Genomic DNA, 20233 nt, shown 5'->3' with positions numbered 1-20233 from the left:
GATGCCATACGACTACATTAATCAACGTTGCACAATACTTTGTAAGGTTGCCAACTCTGGCTGGATGTATTCCAGGATGACTCTTGCCATGGTCTCCTGACATGCCCACACAGGTGGCGCACTGCCTCCCCACACACACTGGTAGGCAATCACTCTTTGGGCAGAATTTCCGCAGCCCCGTGCCAATGAGGAACAGCAAATTTAAGATAGCAGACAGGACTGGGCGTGCCAGCCGTGGCTCAGGATAGGCTTCGAACTGTGCAGAACAGCAGGCCGATCTTTCCAGTCCCGTCCTCCAGGGTTGTGCAGACAGATGGGAAGGTGGTGGTATAGTAACAAAATTAGTAATAATCATTATTATTGTCACAAGTAGGCTTACATTAACACTGCAATGAAGTTACTGCGAAACGCCCCTAGTCGCCACATTCCGGCGCCTGTTCGGGTACACAGAGGGAGAATTCAGAATGTCCAAATTACCCAACAGCACGTCGTTCAGGACCTGTGGGAGGAAACCGGAGCGCCCGGAGGAAACCCACGCAGACACGGGGAGAACATGCAGACTCCGCACAGACAATCCGGGAATCGATCCCGGGTCCCTGGTGCTGTGAAGTCACTGTGCTAACCACTGTGCTGCTGTGCTGCCCTAGTGATATTGTTGCTCGGCTAATATTCTACAGATCCAGGGGACCCAGGTTCAAATGCTCTGGGGACCCAGGTTCAAATCCCGCCAAGGCAGATGGTGAATTCAATAGAAATCTGGGTTTAAAAGATGTCCGATGGAAGATTGAAACCTGGGATTTTTCCACTCAGGTTAATGATGTGTTGGGCAGGTTGGGTCGACGTGGACTGCACTTGATGCAGTGTAGCGAGAGACAGACCTCTAACACTGGATAAGATCCAACACGATTTTATTTAACGTACTAACTAATATACATGTTCAACTGTGGGTTGACACTATACTGAATTGACTGGAGACCTAATGCTAGCCTGACCAGACTTACTAGCTACCGCATGGTGTTTGCACTGGCTAGCTCATGGACTCTGACTGTCTCAGAGGCTGGATCCCGAGAGAGCGGGAAAACTGGTGCCCTCTGGCTTTATAGTGGTCGTGTCCTGTCTGGTGATTGGCTGCTGTGTTCTGTGTGCTTACTGGTCATCCTGTGTGTCAATCACTGCCTTTCTGTACTCCATTATATACATAGGTGTATATTATGACAGTCAACTTCCGGATCAGTAACTGATATGTCCACGTGCACCCTGGAGATCAAGTCAGCCACCTGAGCATAACCAACAATGTGTTCTCCGGGGACCAGTCCTCACACCAGCTCTCTTCAACATCTAGACCAGTGACATCCCTCCCACACGATCACGGCTCTTTTGATAAGCTGACACCTTGGCCTTGGCTTTCCAGGCTAAAGGATGTCAGGGCGTTGAAAGCACCCTTTGCTCCTTGGAGGTCTTCTTCAGAACATGGAGACAAAAGCAGTGTATTGCTGGAAATCTGAAATTAAGAACAGAAAAATTCTGGATGGACTCAGCAGGTCAGGCAACATCTATGGAGAAAGCAACAGGGTTAGCATTTCAGGTCCACGTCCCTTCACCAGGAGCACTCGCGTTCTGATGCAAGGTCATCGGCCTGAAAGGTTAACTCCTGTTTTTCTCTCTCCACACAATCTGCCAGATCTGCGGAGTATTTCCAGGACTTTTTGTTTTCTTTTCAGAGAATGGAGGCTTTGACTAAACGTCGCCAAGGCTGTCATTTCAGCCAATGGGGTTGGGGGCTGGGGGGGGGGGGGGGGGGGGGGGGGGGGGAGGAGAGAGGTGTGGGGACATTAGTACGGAAGTGGAACATTGCTGAGAAAAGAGACATGTTGTTGAAGCTTTTCACCTTGCACTCATCAGGACCAACTCACGAGTACCAATTTTCAAGTGATCGCAGCACGTTTTGCTGATTGGCTGACAAGTCTGATTGGCCAAGGCATTGCCGTGGAGAAAGCACTGGGGATCTGTAGGCTCACCAGGCTCCAGGTAATTCAAAAAAGGTGCAATATTTGATCATATTCCTTTTGTTTGCGGAGAACAGATGTATGAATGCACGCCACTTCTAGCAAGCGTAAATGAGCCACGTTACTAGCTTAACTGATTTTCTTAAATTGGTTGTCGCGCACTCAGAATTGTTCAACAGGTTCTGTCAAATTACAGAACCACATCTAACAGAAAGCGTTTTGCTTTGGGTTTTGTAAGCTTTTTAGATTTCTATTCTATATGTCTCTCTTTTATTTATTCTTTCAAGGGATATGGGTATTGCTGGTAGGGCCAGCATTTACTAACTATCTCTAATTGCTATTGAGCTGATCGTCCTGCGAGGCCATTTCAGAGGGCAGTTAAAGGTCAATCAAAGGGCGGCACGGTGGCTCAGTAGTTAGCACTGCTGCCTCACGGCGCCGAGGACCCGGATTTGATCCCGGCCCTGGGTCACTGTCTGTGTGGAGTTTGCATGTTCTCCCCTGTGCCGTGCCCCCCCCCACCCCCGGGATGTAGATTATCAGGCCCTGGAGATTTATCAGCTTTCAGTCCCATTAATTTCCCCACCTTTTTTTTTACTAATCCTAATATCTTGGTTCCTTAGCATTTCTGGGAAGTTATTCGGGCTGTCTTCTGTGGAGACAGAACTAAAGTAGTTGTCTAATTCTTCCACGATTTCCTTGTTCTCTTTTACTGATCTTCCCATTTCGAACGTGGGGACCTACATTTGCCTTCATTAATTTTTTCTTCTTACATACAGAGAAGCTTTTAGAGTCTGCTTTTATGTCCCTTTCAAACTTACTCTCATACTCTATTTTCCCCCTCTCTTGGTCCTCCTTCTGCTGAATTCGGATCTGCGCCCAATCCTGAAGCTTGCTCTTTTTCTAGCAACTTTATATGACTCCTCTTTGGATCCACTACTAGCCTTAGTTTCTTTCGTTAGCTATGGTTGGGTCACTTTTCTTGTGTTTTTGCGCCAGATGGGAATGTATAACTGTTGCAATGCCTGCGTTTTTTCTTAAAACATTTGCCTGCCACCTTCATGCCTTTCAGTGAAGTTACACATTTGTCGCAACCAGCTCACCCCTCAAATAAAAGCAAAATACTGCAGGTGCTGGAAATCCGAAATGGAAACTGAAAATTCTGGATAAACTCAGGTTTGGCAACATCTGCGGGGAGAGAAACAGTGAAGATTTCAAATCCAAAATGGCCCTTCTTCAGAATGGTTCATAGCTCATAGAATTTACAGTGCAGAAGGAGGCCATTCGGCCCATCGAGTCTGCACCGGCTCCTGGAAAGAGCACCCAACCCAAGGTTAATACCTTCACCCTATCCCCATAACCCCACCCAACACTAAGGGCAATTTTGGACACTAAGGGCAATTTATCATGGCCAATCCTCCTAACCTGCACATCTTTGGACTGTGGGAGGAAACCGGAGCACCCGGAGGAAACCCACGCACACACGGGGAGGATGTGCAGGCTCCACACAGACAGTGACCTAAGCCGGAATCGAATCTGGGACCCTGGAGCTGTTAAGCGATTGTGCTATCCACAATGCTACCGTTCTGAAGATTCACACGGATCCTGCCAGTTCAATGGATGTAGAAATTGTTGTATATTATGTTTTATATTTGTGGCAGTATTGTTATTAAAAACCCTGCTTTAAAATACATACACAGGCAGTATATCTGCTAAAACTGAAATTAAAGAACGGTAAAAGGTGAGGTAATTGTTCATTCCAACCACTTACTTGGTTACAGATAAATGGCTAATGGAACTGTGGTTTGATTGCTGGAAATTCCCCAGAGTGTAGATAATTTATGGGGGATGTATTTACTCCTAGCTAAGCAGGTCATGTGACACCTTAGTGGGATACAGATGATGCAGTTGTTGGGAAAAGCCAGATCTGCCTGTGGTTTTGTAGTCTGCTAGAATATCTTTTTTTTCTTCTTTTAAAAAAATTTAGATTACCCAATTATTTTTTCCAATTAAGGGGGCAATTTAGTGTGGCCAATCCACCTACTCTTCACATTTTTGGGTTGTGGGGGTGAAACCCACGCAGACACGGGGAGAATGTGCAAACTCCACACGGACAGTGACCCAGAATCGAACCTGGGACCTCGGGCGCCGTGAGGCAGCAGAGCTAACCACTAGGCCACCGTGCTGCCCAGTCTGCTAGAATATCTTAATTGAATGGCAGTTTGCCATAGGATTTGAGTCTGACAAGACAGACGTATACTGGATATGCTCTTGAAAGGACCTCTCTCGAAAGGTCTCAGCACAGTAAAGTAGATAGATAGATAGAACAGTACAGCACAGAACAGGCCCTTTGGCCCTCGATGTTGTGCCGAGCAATGATCACCCTACTTAAACCCACGTAACCCGTATCCCAACAATCCCCCCATTAATCTTACACTACGGGCAATTTAGAATGGCCAATCCACCTAACCCGCACATCTTTGGACTGTGGGAGGAAACCGGAGCACCCGGAGGAAACCCACGCACACACAGGGAGGACGTGCAGACTCCACACAGACAGTGACCCAGCCAGGAATCGAACCTGGGACCCTGGAGCTGTGAAGCATTGATGCTAACCACCATGCTAAGCAAACTGTTTTGTTAACTTTATTTATAAGTGGCATTTGAACTATATTGGGTTGCTTAATTGGAATTCGGTATAGATAGAAAGTTACATTTTTTCTTTTTATTTAAGAAGTGATTAACTGATCATTGTAAAGCTATTTCTTTGATGTTAATGGGGTTTAACTTTTGTGTTTAAATGAAGGCCCCTTTGGTCATCACGCCGAGTCGCGCTGCCCCGCCCCCGTCCTGACGCGTCATCACGCCGAGCCGCGCTGCCCCGCCCCCATCCTGACGCGTCATCACGCCGAGCCGCGCTGCCCCGCCCCCGTCCTGATCCGTCATCACGCCGAGCCACGCTGCCCCGCCCCCGTCCCCGTCCTGATACGTCATCACGCCGCGCTGCCCCCCCCCCCCTCCGCCCGGAGTTCTCGCGAGACCGGGAGCCGCGCTGACCCGGTGGGGGCGGGGGGTCGCGGGTAATGGACGCCGGGTACAATGAGCCGCAGCCCCGCTGTTGCTGAGCGGCCGCCGCCGACAACCCGACCGAGGCGTTGCCATGGAGGCCGCCGCGCCGCTGTCCGCGGATTCCGCCGCCCCTGCTGCCTCCGCCGCCGGGCGGGAGGCCGAGGCTCTGAGGGCCGAGGCCGAGCCGCCGCCGCCTGACGCAGCGGCCGAGCTGAGCCAGTTGGAGCGGTGCGGGGTTTGCCGGGAGGCCCTGAGGGAGCGGCAGCCCCGGCTGCTGCCCTGCCTCCACTCAATGTGCAAGGGCTGCCTGAGCCCCAACTCCATCCCGCAGCTGGGGGAAGGTAAGGCCCTGGGGGGCGGGGGACATCAGACATAGGAGCAGAATTAGGCCACTCGGCCCATCGAGTCTGCTCTGTCATTCAGTCATGGCTGATATTATTCTCACCCCCATTCTCCTGCCTTCTCCCCATAACCCCTGATCCCCTCATTAATCAAGAACCTATCTATCCCTGTCTTAAAGATACTCAGTGATTTATCCTCCACAGCCTTCTGCGGCAAAGAGTTCCACAGATTCACCACCCTCTGGCTGAGGAAATTCCTCATCTCTGTTTTAAAGGATCAGGGTGGTTGAAAATGAAAAAATGAAAATCGCTTATTGTCACGAGTAGGCTTCAATGAAGTTACTGTGAAAAGCTCCTAGTCGCCACATTCCGGTGCCTGTCCGGGGAGGCTGGTACGGAAATCGAACCGTGCTGCTGGCCTGCTTGGTCTGCTTTAAAAGCCAGCGATTTAGCCTAGTGAGCTAAACCAGCTTATTGGGGGCAATGGGGAGTGGGAAAAGAGGGGGTGAGGGGGTGGGGGTGGTCAGGTTGATCTGAGGAGAGAGTGAAGGGGAGTAGAGGGAGCGAAGTTTGGACTGGAGAGAGTGAAGGGGTTCCAGTGGGGGTTCTGGGGGCAGTGAAGGGTGGGATGGGGAGAGTTAGGGTGCGATCGAGTCAGTGGAGTAAGGAGGAATCTGAGGAGGGAATGAAGGGTGAATCTCGGGCTGTAAGGAAATCTGGGGAATGGGATTAATGGGAATCTGGGCAAAAGAACATGGAACATAGAACATTACAGCAACAGTAGTGGCTTTGCCAACACTAAACACATTCAAATGGTCATTGTATAGGCATATGGGCGATAAGGGAATAGTGACGGGCAAAAGAGGGAGATGATTTCTGGCTGGGAGATGCTTGAAAATGAGAGGCAGTTGCCACACGTAGTAGGACAGAATGGTTGGCATTGATTTTTAAAAAAAATTTAAAGTACCCAATTAAGGGGTAATTTAGCATGTTCAAACCCACACAGACATGGGGAGAATGTGCAAACTCCACATGGACAGTGACCCAGAGCCGGGATCGAACCTGGGACCTCGGCGCCGTGAGGCTGTAGTGCTGCCACCGTGCTGCCCTGTGGTTGGCATTGATGAGAGAGTACAAGTGTGGTGATTTTTGTTTAACAGGAATATGTTTAGGAGTTAAATTGGTGCTTGTTACTGGAACTATTTAACAGCCAAAAGGAATAAAGTATGAAACATATGCTCTGTAAACCCAATCTTTCTCTTACCACACAAGTTTGTTTTTGAATTTCATCCTTGCGGAATAATAATTAAAACTATTTTGTTTAGATTGCAAGTGAGCACTTGGCTGCTTTCCTGTTGCTATTCTGATTTAATTTTGTGTGAAGTCAGAAAAATATCCAGCGATCCTGGATGCATCTCATTTATTTGAAATTGAAGTCTTGGGCAAAAATACATGTTCTAATTTTATATCCATACTTCCGGGGGTTGGCGACGGGAGAGAAGCGTGAATAAGGACTGGCCCCACTTCCGCTTAAACTGGTGGTGGAATTACCTGTCACTTGGCAGAGCGTTTGCACTGCTTGGCCATCGGTTTGGATTGCAAAATCCCAGTTGCTGAACATTGCTGTCAAGGAAAGCCAACAGTCACATACAGGCCTGAGCCCGTTCCACACAGTCGGCTGATAATCACCATTCCACAGGCAACCTGTTACTGCCCAAATCCATTCAATGCATTGAAAGAGGAGTGGGGGAGGGGAGTACATGGGACCGATGTAGGCTGTGAGGCATTGTACTCGGAAATGCAAGTCGGTGTAGCATTACACCGCTCTAACCCTCCCAAGCACCAACATCCGTTGAGGAGGTTTGATTTGCGTTCATCTTTTTTTTTGTTGTTCAGATGTGACAGTTTCATGCACCATTGTGGTCCTCTCTGCATGGAGTGAGATTGATTGTATGGACCTTTTAATAGTTAATGCATCGCGAGTGATGATTCCAGTTACTTCTGGGAGACCAGTGGGTAGCTGGTCAACACGGACACCATGCATCATTGTCTCTGGATTGTCAGTGAAGTGCAAATCTGTTATATTAGAATAATTGTAGCTGCATGAATGGTCAATACAGTTATTCATTATTTCCAGGGCGGCATGGTAGCACAGCTTCACTGTTGCTTCACAGCGCCAGGGACCCGGGTTCAATTCCTGGCTTGGGTCACTGTCTGTGCGGAGTCTGAATGTTCTCCCCGTGCCTGCGTGGGTTTCCTCCGGGCGCTCAGGTTTCCTCCCACAAGTCTCAAAAGACGTGCTGTTAGGTGATTTGGACATTGAATTTCCCCTCTGTGTACCAGAACAGGTACCAGAGTGTGGCGGCTAGGGGATTTTCACAGTAACTTCATTGTAGTGTTAATGTAAGCCAACTTGTGACACTAATAAAGATGATAATTAACAAGCTTTTAGTGTTAACAGCAGCTCAATGGCATTTGGCACCTGTAATGTAAATAGTTCCAGAGGGTCCACAGGGAAGTGGAAATAGAGAAATAATTACTGAACCAAAAGATAAATTATGAGAAAGTTGTATTTCTGGTCAAATGACTAATGGATGGAGACGTCAAGGGATACCAGGGAAGATGGTGAGTGGGTCCAAAATGCCTCAATGAAAGGAAACAAAGAGTAATGATTGGTGGGTGTTTTTGCAAAAGTGGGTTCCAGTGGTGTTTCACAGGGCTTGGTGTTGGGGCCCTTGTTGTTTGTTATATATATTATTGATTTGGACTTCAATGTACAAGGCCTGGTCAGGAAATTTGCAGATGATGCAGAAATTGGCCCTATGGCTAATAGTGAGGAAGAAAGCTGTTGTCTCCAGAATGATATCAATGGTCTGTTTGAGTGGGTGGAAAAGTGGCAAATTGAATTAAATCAAGGAAAGTGTGAGGCAATGCATTTGGGGAGGGCAAAGAAAGCAACAGAATGCTCAATAAACGGGAAGGTATTGAGAGGAGTTGAGGAAGTGAGAGACCTTGAAGTGTCCACTGGCCTCTGAAGGTGACAGGACAGTGGTAAAGGAAGCGTATGGAATGCTTGCCTTTATTTGACGAGTATTGATTACAAAAGCATGGCTGTAATGCTGGAACCGTATAGAATGCTGGTACGGCCACGGTGGGAACTTTGTGTACAGTTCTGGTCATAGAGTGCATAGGGGATTTACAAGGATGTTGCCAGGGCTTGAGCCAGGAGGAAAGATTGGATGGGTGCGCGTTATTTTCCTTAGAGCTGATGGGTAGCCTAATTAAGGTGTACAATTAGGGGTCACTTTACCAGGGGGCATAGATTTAAGGTGGTTGGTAGAAGGATTAGAGGAGACTTGAGGAAAGACTTTCACCCAGAGGATGGTTGGTGTCTGGAATTCACGGCCTAAGTTGGCAGTTGAGGATGAAACGCTCAACTCATTTTTAAGGTACCTAGATCTGCATCTGAAGTGCTGTAAACTCAAGGCTACAGACAAGGTGCTGGAAAGTGGGATTGAAATGAGAGGGTAGTTTCTTTTCTCTTTATGACCAGTGCAGACATGATGAGCCGAATGGCCTCTTTCTGTGCCATACATTTTCTATGGTGTCTTGGCGGCAAGGTGGTGCAGTGGTTAGCTCTGCTGCATCACGGTGCTGAGGTCCCAGGTTCGATCCCGGCCCCGGGTCGCTGTCCGTGTGGAGTTTGAACATTCTCCCCGTGTTTGGGTGGGTCTCACCCTCACAACCTAAAGATGTCCAGGGTAGGTGGATTGGCCACGCTACATTGCATTAATTGGAAAAATAAATGAGGAAGATACGATGTAATGAAATTGTTGGCGGAGCTCATCTTTGTTTGGAAACAATACTGGTTATAAACACTCGATACCTGTGTGTGATCGGACATCTGGCTCAGCGTTCTGGGCCTCTCTCGCCTTGGTCAGCCTCTCTCTTGCCAGAATTTAATTGTTTCTGCCGGGTTGCAGCCTTGTTGAGCCGCCCCCCCCCATGTACACAATCTGAATAGATGATCAGGATCTGTAGAAAGGAATGGTTGATCACTGCTGGGGTATCCAGGGCATGCGAGAGTGATGCATTAGGAAGCAGTAAATGTGTTCTCCAGTCATTGCAGACCCAGTGTAGTTGAATCGCAGGACATTGAGGTTGGGCCCTATGGCCTGAATGCACTTGTATGTACATTAAACTAATTTGTCAGGGGGCTGGGAAAACGAGCTGTAGTCCAGAAGCCAGTGTTGAGAGTAGTGAGGTACTGAGGAGAGTATCAAGGTCGCAGGAGTGTACCGGCAGACAGAAAGGTGGGTTGAAGTGTGTCTACTTCAATGCAAGGAGCATCCGGAATAAAGTAGGTAAACTTGGAGCGTGGATTGTTACTTGGGACTACGATGTTGTGGCCATTAGAACAGGGACAGGAATGGTTGTTGGAAGTTCCGGGGTATAGATGTTTCAGTAAGAGGTGGTAAAAGAGGTGGAGGAGTAGCATTGTTAATCAAGGATAGTTTAACGGCTGCAGAAAGGCAGTTCGAGGGGGATCTGCCTACTGAGGTAATATGGGGCGAAGTTAAAAATAGGAAAGGAGCAGTCACGTTGTTAGTTTTCTATAGGCCCCCAAATAGTAATAGAGATGTGGAGGAAGAAATTACAAAACATATTATGGATAGGTGTGGAGGTCTCAGTCATGGGTGACTTTAACTTTCCAAATATTGATTGGAACCTCTATAGGTTGAACAGTTCGGGTGGGGCAGTTTCTGTACAGTGTGTGCAGGAGGGTTTCCTGACGCAATATGTGAATAGGCCGACAAGAGGGCTGGTTTAGCTCACTGAGCTAAATCACTGGCTTTTAAAGCAGACCAAGCAGGTCAGCAGCACGGTTCGATTCCCGTACCAGCCTCCCCGGACAGGCGCCGGAATGTGGCGACTAGGGGCTTTTCACAGTAACTTCATTGAAGCCTACTCGTGACAATAAGCGATTTTCATTTTCATTTCATTTTCAAGAGGGGGGCCACATTGGATTTGGTACTGGGTAATGAACCGGGCCAAGTGTTAGATTTATTTGTGGGAGAGCACTTTGGAGATAGTGACCACAATTTGGTGTCTTTCACTATTGCAATGGAGAGGGATAGGGCCATACGGCAGGGCAAGGTTTATAATTGGGGGAGGGGTAATTATGATGTGATTAGGCAAGAATTAGGGAGCATAAGATGGGAACAGAAACTGTCAGGGAAAGGCACAAATGAAAAGTGGAGCTTGTTCAAGGAACAAATACTGCGTATCCTTGCTAGGTATGCCCCTGTCAGGTAGGGAGGAAATGGCCGTGTGAGGGAACCATGGTTCACAAAAGAGGTTGAATGTCTTGTCAAGAGGAAAAAGGAAGAGTATGTAAGGATGAGAAAACAAGGTTCAGTTAGGTCGCTTGACGGTTACAAGGTAGCAAGGAATGAGCTAAAAGAAAGGCTTAGGAGAGCTAGGAGGGAGCATGAGAAGTCCTCGGCGGGTCGGATCAAAGAAAACCCCAAGGCTTTTTACTCTAATGTGAGAAATAAAAGAATGACCAGGGCGAGGGTAGCGCCGGTCAAGGTCAGTAGTGGCAACTTGTGCACGGAGTCAGAAGAAATAGGAGGTGTTGACTGAATACTTTTCTTCAGTGTTCACCAAGGAGAGGGGCCATGTTTTTGAGGATGAGAGTGTGATACAGGCGAGTAGGCTGGAGGAGATAGATGTTCTGAGGAAGGATGTTTTAGCAATTTTGAAAAACCTGAGGGTTGACAAGTTCCCTGGCCCAGATGGGATATATCCAAGGATTCTTTGGGAGGCAAGGGATGAGATTGCAAACTATCCACGGGGATAGTGGCAGAGGACTGGAGAGTAGCGAATGTTGTTCCTCTGTTCAAGAAAGGGAATAGGAATGACCCTGGTAATTATAGGCCAGTTAGTCTTACTTCGGTGGTCGTTAAGTTAATGGAAAAGGTCCTGAAGGATAGGATTTATGACCATTTGGAAAGATGCAGGTTAATCTGGGATAGCCAACAGGGATTTGTGAAGGGTAAGTCTTGCATCACAAATTTGATTCAATTCTTTGAGGAGGTAACTAAGTGTGTTGATGAAGGTAGAGCAGTTGATGTTGTATACATGGTTTTAGTAAGGTGTTTGATAAGGTTCTCCATGGTTGGCTCATGAAGAAAGTAAGGAGGTGTGGGATAGAGGGAAATTTGGCCAATTGGATAAATAACTGGCTATCACATAGAAGACAGAGGGTGGTGGTGTATGGAAAATTTTCAGACTGGAGATCAGTTACCAGCGGTGTACCACAGGGATCAGTGCTGGGTCCTCTGCTATTTGTGATTTTTATAAATGACTTGGAGGAGGGGGCTGAAGGGTGGGTCAGTAAATTTGCTGATGACACCAAGATTGCTGGAGTAGTGGATGAGGTGGAGGGCTGTTGTAGGCTTCAAAGAGACATTGATAGGATGCAGAGCTGGGCCGAAAAATGGCAGATGGAGTTTAACCCTGATAAGTGCGAGGTGATTCATTTTGGTAGAAACAATTTGAATTCAGATTACAGGGTCAACGACAGGGTTCTGAGGAATGTGGAGGAACAGAGAGATCTTGGGGTTCATGTCCACAGATTTCTGAAGGTTGCCACTCAAGTGAATAGAGCTGTGAAGAAGGCTTATTGTGTGTTAGAGTTTATTAACAGGGGGATGAGTTTAAGAGCTGCAACTACGCATGGCCCTGGTGAGACCACATGTATTGTGTGCAGTTCTGATCACCTCATTAAGGAAGGATGTGGAAGCATTGGAAAGGGTGCAAAGGAGATTTACCAGGATGTTGCCTGGTTTGAAGGATAGGTCTTATGAGGAAAGGTTGAGGGAGCTAGGGCTTTTCTCTTTGGAGCGGAGGAGGATGAAAGGCGACTTAATAGAGGTTTATAAGATGATGATGATAGAGTGGACGTTCAGAGACTATTTTGTCGGGTGGATGTAGCTGTTACAAGGGGGCATAACTATAAGATTCAGGGTTGGAGATATAGGAGGGATATCCGAGGTAGGTTCTTTACTCAGAGAGTGGGTAGAGTGTGGAATGGACTGCCTGCTGTGATAGTGGAGTCGGACACTTTAGAAACTTTCAAGGGGTTATTGGATAGGCACATGGAGAACACCAGAATGACAGGGAGTGGGATAGCTTGATCTTGGTTCCGGACAATGCTCAGCACAACATCGAGGGCTAAAGGGCCTGTTCTGTGCTGTACTGTTCTATGTTCTATGTAGAGGTTGATCAACTATGTTTTAAAAAAAATTTAGAGTACCCAATTCATTTTTTCCAATTAATGGGCAATTTAACGTGTCCAATTCACCTACCTTGCACATCTTTGCGTTGTGGGGGCAAAACCCACGCAAACGCTGAGAATGTGCAAAACTCCACATGGACAGTGACCCAGAGCCGGGATTGAACCTGGGACCTCGGCGCCGTGAGGCTGCAGGGCTAACCCACTGCGCCACTGTGCTGCCCTTTTGATCAACTAAGTTAACGTGGTGTCACTTCGTTCTTGTGAAACACATTACGACATTTTCCCATTTTAAAGGTGTTTTATAAATGCAAGTTCTATGTTGCAAGTGACTAAGTTTTTTTATTGTTAATAAATCTTTAATGTTATTGAGGACAAATTGGTTACTTTAACCAATCTTGGAACTGATACTCAATTTATTTATAGTTCACAAGATATAGGAGCAGAATTAGGCCATTGGCCCATCGAGTCCACACCTCCATTCTATTCTGGTTGCTCTAATTCTGGCCTTAACTCCACCGTCCTGCCCGTTCTCCATAACCCTTCAGCCCATTACTAATTAAAAATCTGAAACTCCTCCATAAATTTACTCACTGTCCCAGCATCCACCGCACTCTGGGGTGGCGAATTCCACAGATTCACATCCCTTTGGGGAAAGTAGTTTCTCCTGAACTCTGTTTTAAATTTGATACCTCTTATCCAAAGGTTATGACCTCGTTCTAGAATGCTCCACAAGAGGAAGCATCCGCTCCACGTCTACTTTATCCATATGTTTATCATCTTGTATGCCTCATTTTGATCTCCCCTCATTCTTCTAAATTCGAGAGCATAGGCCTAAACTGTTCAATCTCTCTTCATATGACAAACCCCTTATCTTTGGAATCAACCGAGTGAACCTCCCGTGAGCTGCCTCCAATGTCACTACATCTTTCCTCAAATAAGGGGACCAAAACTGCACAATACTCCAGATGTGGTCTTGCCAGTTCCTTGTTTAGTTGCAACGACACTTCTTTACCGTTATATTCTCTATTCCTTTAGCTATTAATGCCAACATTCCATTTGCTTTCTTTATTATCTGCTGTACCTTCATTCTAGTTTTCTGTGACTCATGAACCAGGACCCTCCAGATCCCTCTGCAACCGAGCACTCCAAAATCACTCTCCATTTAGATAATAAGTTGCCGTCCCATTTTTACCACCAAAATGCATGACCTCATACTTAACCACATTAAACTCCATCTGCCACATTTTGGCCCAGTCTCCTAACCTATCTATATCCACTTGTAAGGCTCTTATTTCCTAATTGCAACATACTGTCCCACCTATTTTTGTGTCATCTGCAAATTTGGCGATACAGTATAACTTTCTATCCCTGTATCCAAGTCGTTTATCTAGATTGTAAATAGCTGGGGGCCAAGGACCGAACCCTGTGGCACCCCACTAGTTGCCAACCAGAAAAGGACCCATTTATCCACCTTGCTAATGTAGCAAACCTTTTGTAGATACCTCTGGAATGTGACCCTGTTTAGAACATAGAACAGTACAGCACAGAACAGGCCCTTCGGCCCTCGATGTTGTGCCGAGCAATGATCACCCTACTCAAACCCACCCTATACTCGTAACCCAACAACCCCCCCCCCCTTAGTAAGAGCTCAGTTTAAAATAACTGTCTTGTTGAAATATTTTGTGTTAATAGTTCAATTTTCTTAATTTTGGAATAAATATTTTCATGTGTACCAAAGCAAGGAAGTTTTGCTAAACTTTATACGGTTAGGCCTTAGTTGGTGTATTGTGCCAAATCTGCGTTCCATACTTTAGGACGGTTGTCAAGGCCTTAGATAGGGCTTGGAGAAGACTACTAATACCAGTTAAGTGGAGAGATTGGAGAAGCTGGGATTAGAGCAGCGAAAGTTAACGAGAGGATTGATCGCATAAAGAATGGCTTTGATGAAGTAAATAGGGAGAAACTTTCCACTGACAGAAGGCTAGTCACCAGATGGCATACAGTTAAGGTGACTGGCAAATAAACCAGAGGCAGCAAAATTTTTTTTTTTTAAACTGAGAGTTGTTTTGTTCTGTATTGCGCTGCCTGTAGGAGTGGAAATAGATCACTCGGAGTTTTCAAAAAGAAATTGGATAAATGCTCGAAGGAAAAATATTTGCAGGTTCATGAGGGAGACTCTGTGTAGAGTTATTCTGGGAGCTGACCCTCGTGGTCATTGGATGATGCGAAGCAGTGTGAATGCTTGTAAAGTGCTCCTGGGCAGCAGTGCCCAATACAGTGTGAACAGTTCCAATAGGGCAGTCAGTTCATTAGAAATGTTATGCGGCTGTTTAAATGGGAAGGGGCGGTGAGATTGATATGGATATCAGACGTTTTCAGTAGCACCATCTCAGGAGTTCCGTGATCCTAAAGCTTAATCTAATAAAACAATTCTGAAAGTGGCATTTTATTGAGCAAAGCATTTTTAAAAATCCAAGGAATTGTTTCCCTTTGCAGTTCTTAAGGCTTTCTGGGAACAGTTGATGTTCCAAACTTATGTCTGAACCCACAGATGTTGCTCATATTGAATTACAAACAGTCACTGGGAGACATAATGTTCATATGGTTAGCACAGGGAAATCGTGTGATGCGTTGGGTAAAATTCATTTCCATAACAATAGCATGGATGCTTTGCTTGTGTTGATTCAGAGCTATGCTGTCCAGTAAAATAATGCAGAATATATTGTTTAGTGCATGAGAGAGAGATAAACAGCCCCAAATTTCGGAAATGAGTGAATATGTATGAAGATTGTAATAATTGTGCGTGGAAGTTCCTTATTAACTTTAGATTTCTAACCATTGTATTGATATCTGAGCATAATTTAGAAATAACGCACTGTTGCTTCACAGCGCCAAGGTCCCAGGCTCAATTCCCGGCTTGGGTCACTGTCTGTGCGGAGTCTGCACGTTCTCTCCGTGTGTGTTTAGCAGTGCTCCGGCTTTCTCCCACAAGCCCCGAAAGATGTGCTGTTAGGTGAATTGGACATTCTGAATTCTCCCTCAGTGTACCCGAACAGGCGACTAGGGGATTTTCACCGTAACTTAATTGCAGTGTTAATTTAAGCCTACTTGTGACAATAATGAAGAATATTATTATTAATGTGAAGCTTGTATTGAGGAAGTTTATTTTACAGACAGTAAGTTAAAGTTTTGTCTAATGGTCACAGGGGGTTAGAAGTGAGGAGAATGAGGTGGCAGCGTCACACTGGGATCTGCAAATTAATTTTTTTTGAAGGATCTATTTACTAAACTGAGGCCACACTATTATTTTGCTTTAATCACGCTATCTTTTGCTGTTCTGGGCATGGTGGTTTCAACTTTGTTTTGACCGCATTGTGTTCTTGTCTTTATTTTGCTTAGCTGAAACTTGGAGATTGGTCCTCTGTAAATTATGAAGCGAGGCCTGACCTAAACTATAGAGCGGAAGAAACAAAATTTTGATGCAGTCAGGTGGGAATGGAGTTGGAGCAAAGAGGCTGAAATCAACTAATTTAGTAGTCTAGGCTCGTGCAAAAACCAATCAGGAAGGCAAATAGAATGTTATCTCGAGGGGGCTGGAGTACAAAGGGAAGTTGAGCCCGAGTTGTGCAGTGATCGGACCCCATCTGGAATTCTGTCTTCTCTCAGTTTTACATTACAATCAGGGCTACACCTCAATAAGCACTCCATTAATTGCAAGGTGCTTTTGGGATACCCTGAGCTTGTGAAAAGTGCTTTAGAAACTCTAGCTTGCTTTTATCTTGACCGTGGAGAGGTTGTAGTGCAGATTTGGCAGAATGATATTGGGGCATTGAGGGTTAAATTGAGGTGGGTGACCTGAACTTGGCTTGTATTCCCAAGACTATAGCAGATTGTAGATCATCTAATCAAGGCATTTGAAATGTTTAGAGGATTCAGTGGGGGTATCTTTCAGAGGAGCTTCCCTCTGCTGGTAGAGTTAACAATGGGTACTTCATCTTCAAAATTAGAACTAGGTGGTGTAGGAGAAATATTAGATCACACTACGAGTGTGAACAATATGGAATTTTGTTCCTAAAAGGATGGTAATTCGAGGACAGTTGAAGCTTTGAGTCGGAGACAGAACTTTACTGGTGTAGAGAATCGAGGTATATGGGTTAAAGGTGGGTAAAGGGCGGCACGGTAGCACATTGGTTAGCACTGGTTGCTTCAGGGTGCCAGATTCGACCCCCGACTTAGGCCACTGTCTGTGCGAAGCCTGCACGTTCTCCCTGTGTCTGCGTGGGTTTCCTCCGGGTGCTTCGGTTTCCTCCCACAAGTCCCGAAAGATGTGCAGGTTAGGTAAATTGGCCATTCTAAATTACCATTGATGTCCAAAATGATTTGGTGGGGTTACTGGGATACGGGGACAAGGTGGAGGTGTGGGCTTAAGTGGGGTGCTCTTTCCAAGGGCTGGTGCCAAGACTTGATTGGCCGAATGGCCTCCTTCTGCACTAAATTCTATGATCTAATGATTATTATAAATTAAGTCACTTGTACTGATGTAGGAAACCTGTTCAGGGTCCTGTGATGGGCCGAATGGTTTCCTTCTATAAATTCTATGTAAAATGGACTTGAGCTGTGGATCAGCCATGATGAGATTGAATGACAGAGCAGGCTTGAGGGACTAAATGGTCTACTTGTTCTGAGCTCTCACAAGTCGCTACTGTTCATTCATGGTGCTCAAAGAACCCGGGGCCGATTCTGTGACCTCTTCCAGTTTCCCCAGATCCCACACTGTGATCCATGATCCTAGGCTCCATGTCAGAATCTTTGTCTCTTGTGTTATTATAACCTCAAGACCTCAGCACTTCTATTCTTTGGGATCATCTCAAAGCACTGAGACACCCCCACATATTGGGCGAGATTCAACTAAATGGGAACAAAGTCTCATTTCTCACAGCGCCGAGAAACATGCGGCTATACAACGGCACTCATGTTAAATCGTGCTTCAGGGAGTGCATGGCCGAGGCAGCACATAGCCCCGTTTTCTACACCGAAGAGCTCCGCTTGCCGGAACACCTCAGTGTAGCGAGAGAAATGATGTCCCAATCTCTTGAGGCTCCCAACGCACCCCACCCTCCCCCCCCCCCTCCCCCCCCAAGCCCCAATGCGCCATGGCAGGGTTCCAGCCCCCTAACACCTCCAGCCCGATCACCAGTACACAAAAATGCCAGCTTGGCACCTTGGCAGTGTCAACCTGGCAATGCCCCTTCCAGTGGCAGTGCCATCATGACACCCAGGTGGCCTTGCCAGGATGTATGTCTGGCACTCCCAAAGGGCATACACCTGCGGACCTCTGATCCCCTGGGCAACCCCTACGGCTGCTGTGTGTCAGGACCAGTGCTGAACGGCGCTCGTCCGAGGTGAAGGAGATAGATACCAATGCCTCAGGAATCTGCAGATTATAGAGAGACTAGGTATCTCGCTTCAATATGCAGATATGCTAAAAATCGCAACGTCGAGTGAGATCTGGCGAGACTTTGCACGCTGGGGAACGGGGTCTCCCGGCTTCTATCAGCCTTACTGTGCTGCGATGAGCTGCGTTTTGGGCGCAGCATGGCCGTTGGATTGTGCCCATCATCACAATCCTGCTGGACTTCAGGACCCATTTCTGGAGCTCTTGTGATTCCAGTGCTACCACTAGCACTTGATGCTGCCATTTTCTTTTGTAATGCTACTTGACAAAAAAGACCCTGGTAGAAAATGTTGCACTCACTGTGTGCAGTGCTGTGAGAAATCTGCTTAATTTCTATCTCATTATTTTAGGACTTTGAGCAAGATGGCTAGAAGCACTGAAGAGAGATGGTTGTGGGTGAGGCAGAGTGTGGGTGGTGTCTTGAAGTTCTAGTTGTGAAGCAAAGGGGATTGGATTGATGTGACACGAATAGGGTGTATTTTGATAAGGGGTGGGACGTTGCATGAAAACCTTACGGGTAGAGACTTCTGATGTGGGTGGCAGATCGTATTTCTGGACTACCACATTTCAGTGCCGATGCACTGATTTGTGGACCCTATGGCCCGGTGATTGGCTGGTTAAATCAAACCGCATGTTCCTTCAGTGGTTCATAATAGGCAGAGTTCAGACTGTACTCAATCAGCCCGTGCTTGTAAAATATCTACCGTTAGATGTGATTCCACAATTGGGCAGCGCCTGCTGAGCAATCCTGAATGTGCCAATAGCTACACTAACAGCCAATTTAACATAATCAATCAAGCTCGTAATGTGGCTCCTTTAGGCTTGCTAGAAGCAAGGTACATGCATGCATGGGCCTGTTCTCTGCAAACAGGGAATATGTTCAAGCCAAGTGCCTTTTTTGAATTGCTCAGGAGTTTGGGGAATCTATAGTTTCTTCTCTGAGGCAATGCTTTGGCCAATCAGTGTTGACTTGCCAACCAATCAACAATGTCCTGTGGTATAAATTGTTGCGATCATTTGAAACTTGACATTTTTGAATCTGTTCCTGATGAGCGCAAGTCTCTTTGCTTCCGGCCTTTTGGCTAAGATCAAGCGTAAGATCAAGCCTGTGATCCGGTGTAATGCTTGTTCTAGTCAGCTTAGATCTCTTCTGTGGGGACCATGAATTGGATTCAATTTGAATTTGAATTGGTTTTTGGAGCCAGCATGGAGATGGATTAAGGATTCGCCCCGTCCACTCTGTGCATTGGCCTTGTAACTCAGAGAAAGGAATATATTATTTTTTAAGCATGTCTCTTTGCAGCAGTATTCAAGTTCTGTGCTATCAAACAGCCATTTTAATATAGTTAAAATCTTGTTTCAAACAGGTTTTAAGTGATTTGCTTGTTTGCCGTAGTCATTTGCATCTGAGCAAATTGCAATCAAACTCCAGTTGTAATGAATAAATTTGCATTTTGGCTAGATGCAGTTGGAAATATTGCCTAAAACGTTGCATAAAATTAAAACCTTATAGCCAAGGTGTAATGAGAAAAACCTCTTAATTGTTTGCAAACCTGTAGGCAGTTTGTGTGTGAAACTCTGCAGCATGTGTGTTGTGCAACCTTATTCTTCCTTCAAACTCTAACATATTGTTCCCTGTTGGGTGCCCTCCTTGCCTAACCCAAGTTGCTTTCCTTCCCGTGTAAGTGTGACCGGTGAGTGCTTGAGCACAGCAGGGATCGTTATTAGTCCAGTTTGATTCCGCTCTTGTCCTACATCAAAGCGCGCATACTTCGCAGCAAGAGCTGTTGGATAGCGATGTGATGTGAGAGCACTTTGGATTAGCTCCTTCTTGCAAAGGGGCACTGAGCCGATTCTTGCTCCACGTACTGACTCCAATCAGCAGACTCAAAACAAATTGAAGCTTGGACATCCTGGGAAGGGCATGCTGCTTTTGCCAGCTGAACCGTTCGGCGCACTGGACCTTTTTAATCATTCACAGAATTAATTATCCTCGAAGGTGGCAGTAAGCCACTTGTATCAGTGACTGGGCCATTCCAGTGGGCAAGTTTAAGGGTCA

General features: G+C 46.3%; 1 protein-coding gene across 1 annotated transcript in view; it reads left to right on the top strand.

Moving 5' to 3' along the window:
• The first annotated feature begins 5039 nt into the window (after nt 1–5039).
• The window catches only part of LOC119956407 (transcription intermediary factor 1-beta-like), a 58130-nt gene continuing 42936 nt past the window's right edge, over nt 5040–20233 (top strand). Inside the window, exon 1 of the mRNA XM_038783593.1 lies at nt 5040–5416. Within this exon, the coding sequence (XP_038639521.1) occupies nt 5167–5416 (250 nt within the window). The 5' untranslated portion in view covers nt 5040–5166. The remainder of the gene's footprint in view (nt 5417–20233) is intronic.

This window comes from Scyliorhinus canicula, chromosome 23, assembly GCF_902713615.1.
Source record: "Scyliorhinus canicula chromosome 23, sScyCan1.1, whole genome shotgun sequence".
NCBI classification, from domain to species: Eukaryota; Metazoa; Chordata; class Chondrichthyes; order Carcharhiniformes; family Scyliorhinidae; genus Scyliorhinus; species Scyliorhinus canicula.
The sequence above is the reverse complement of the archived record's forward strand: the minus strand, read 5'-3'. Positions and strand labels throughout refer to the sequence as shown.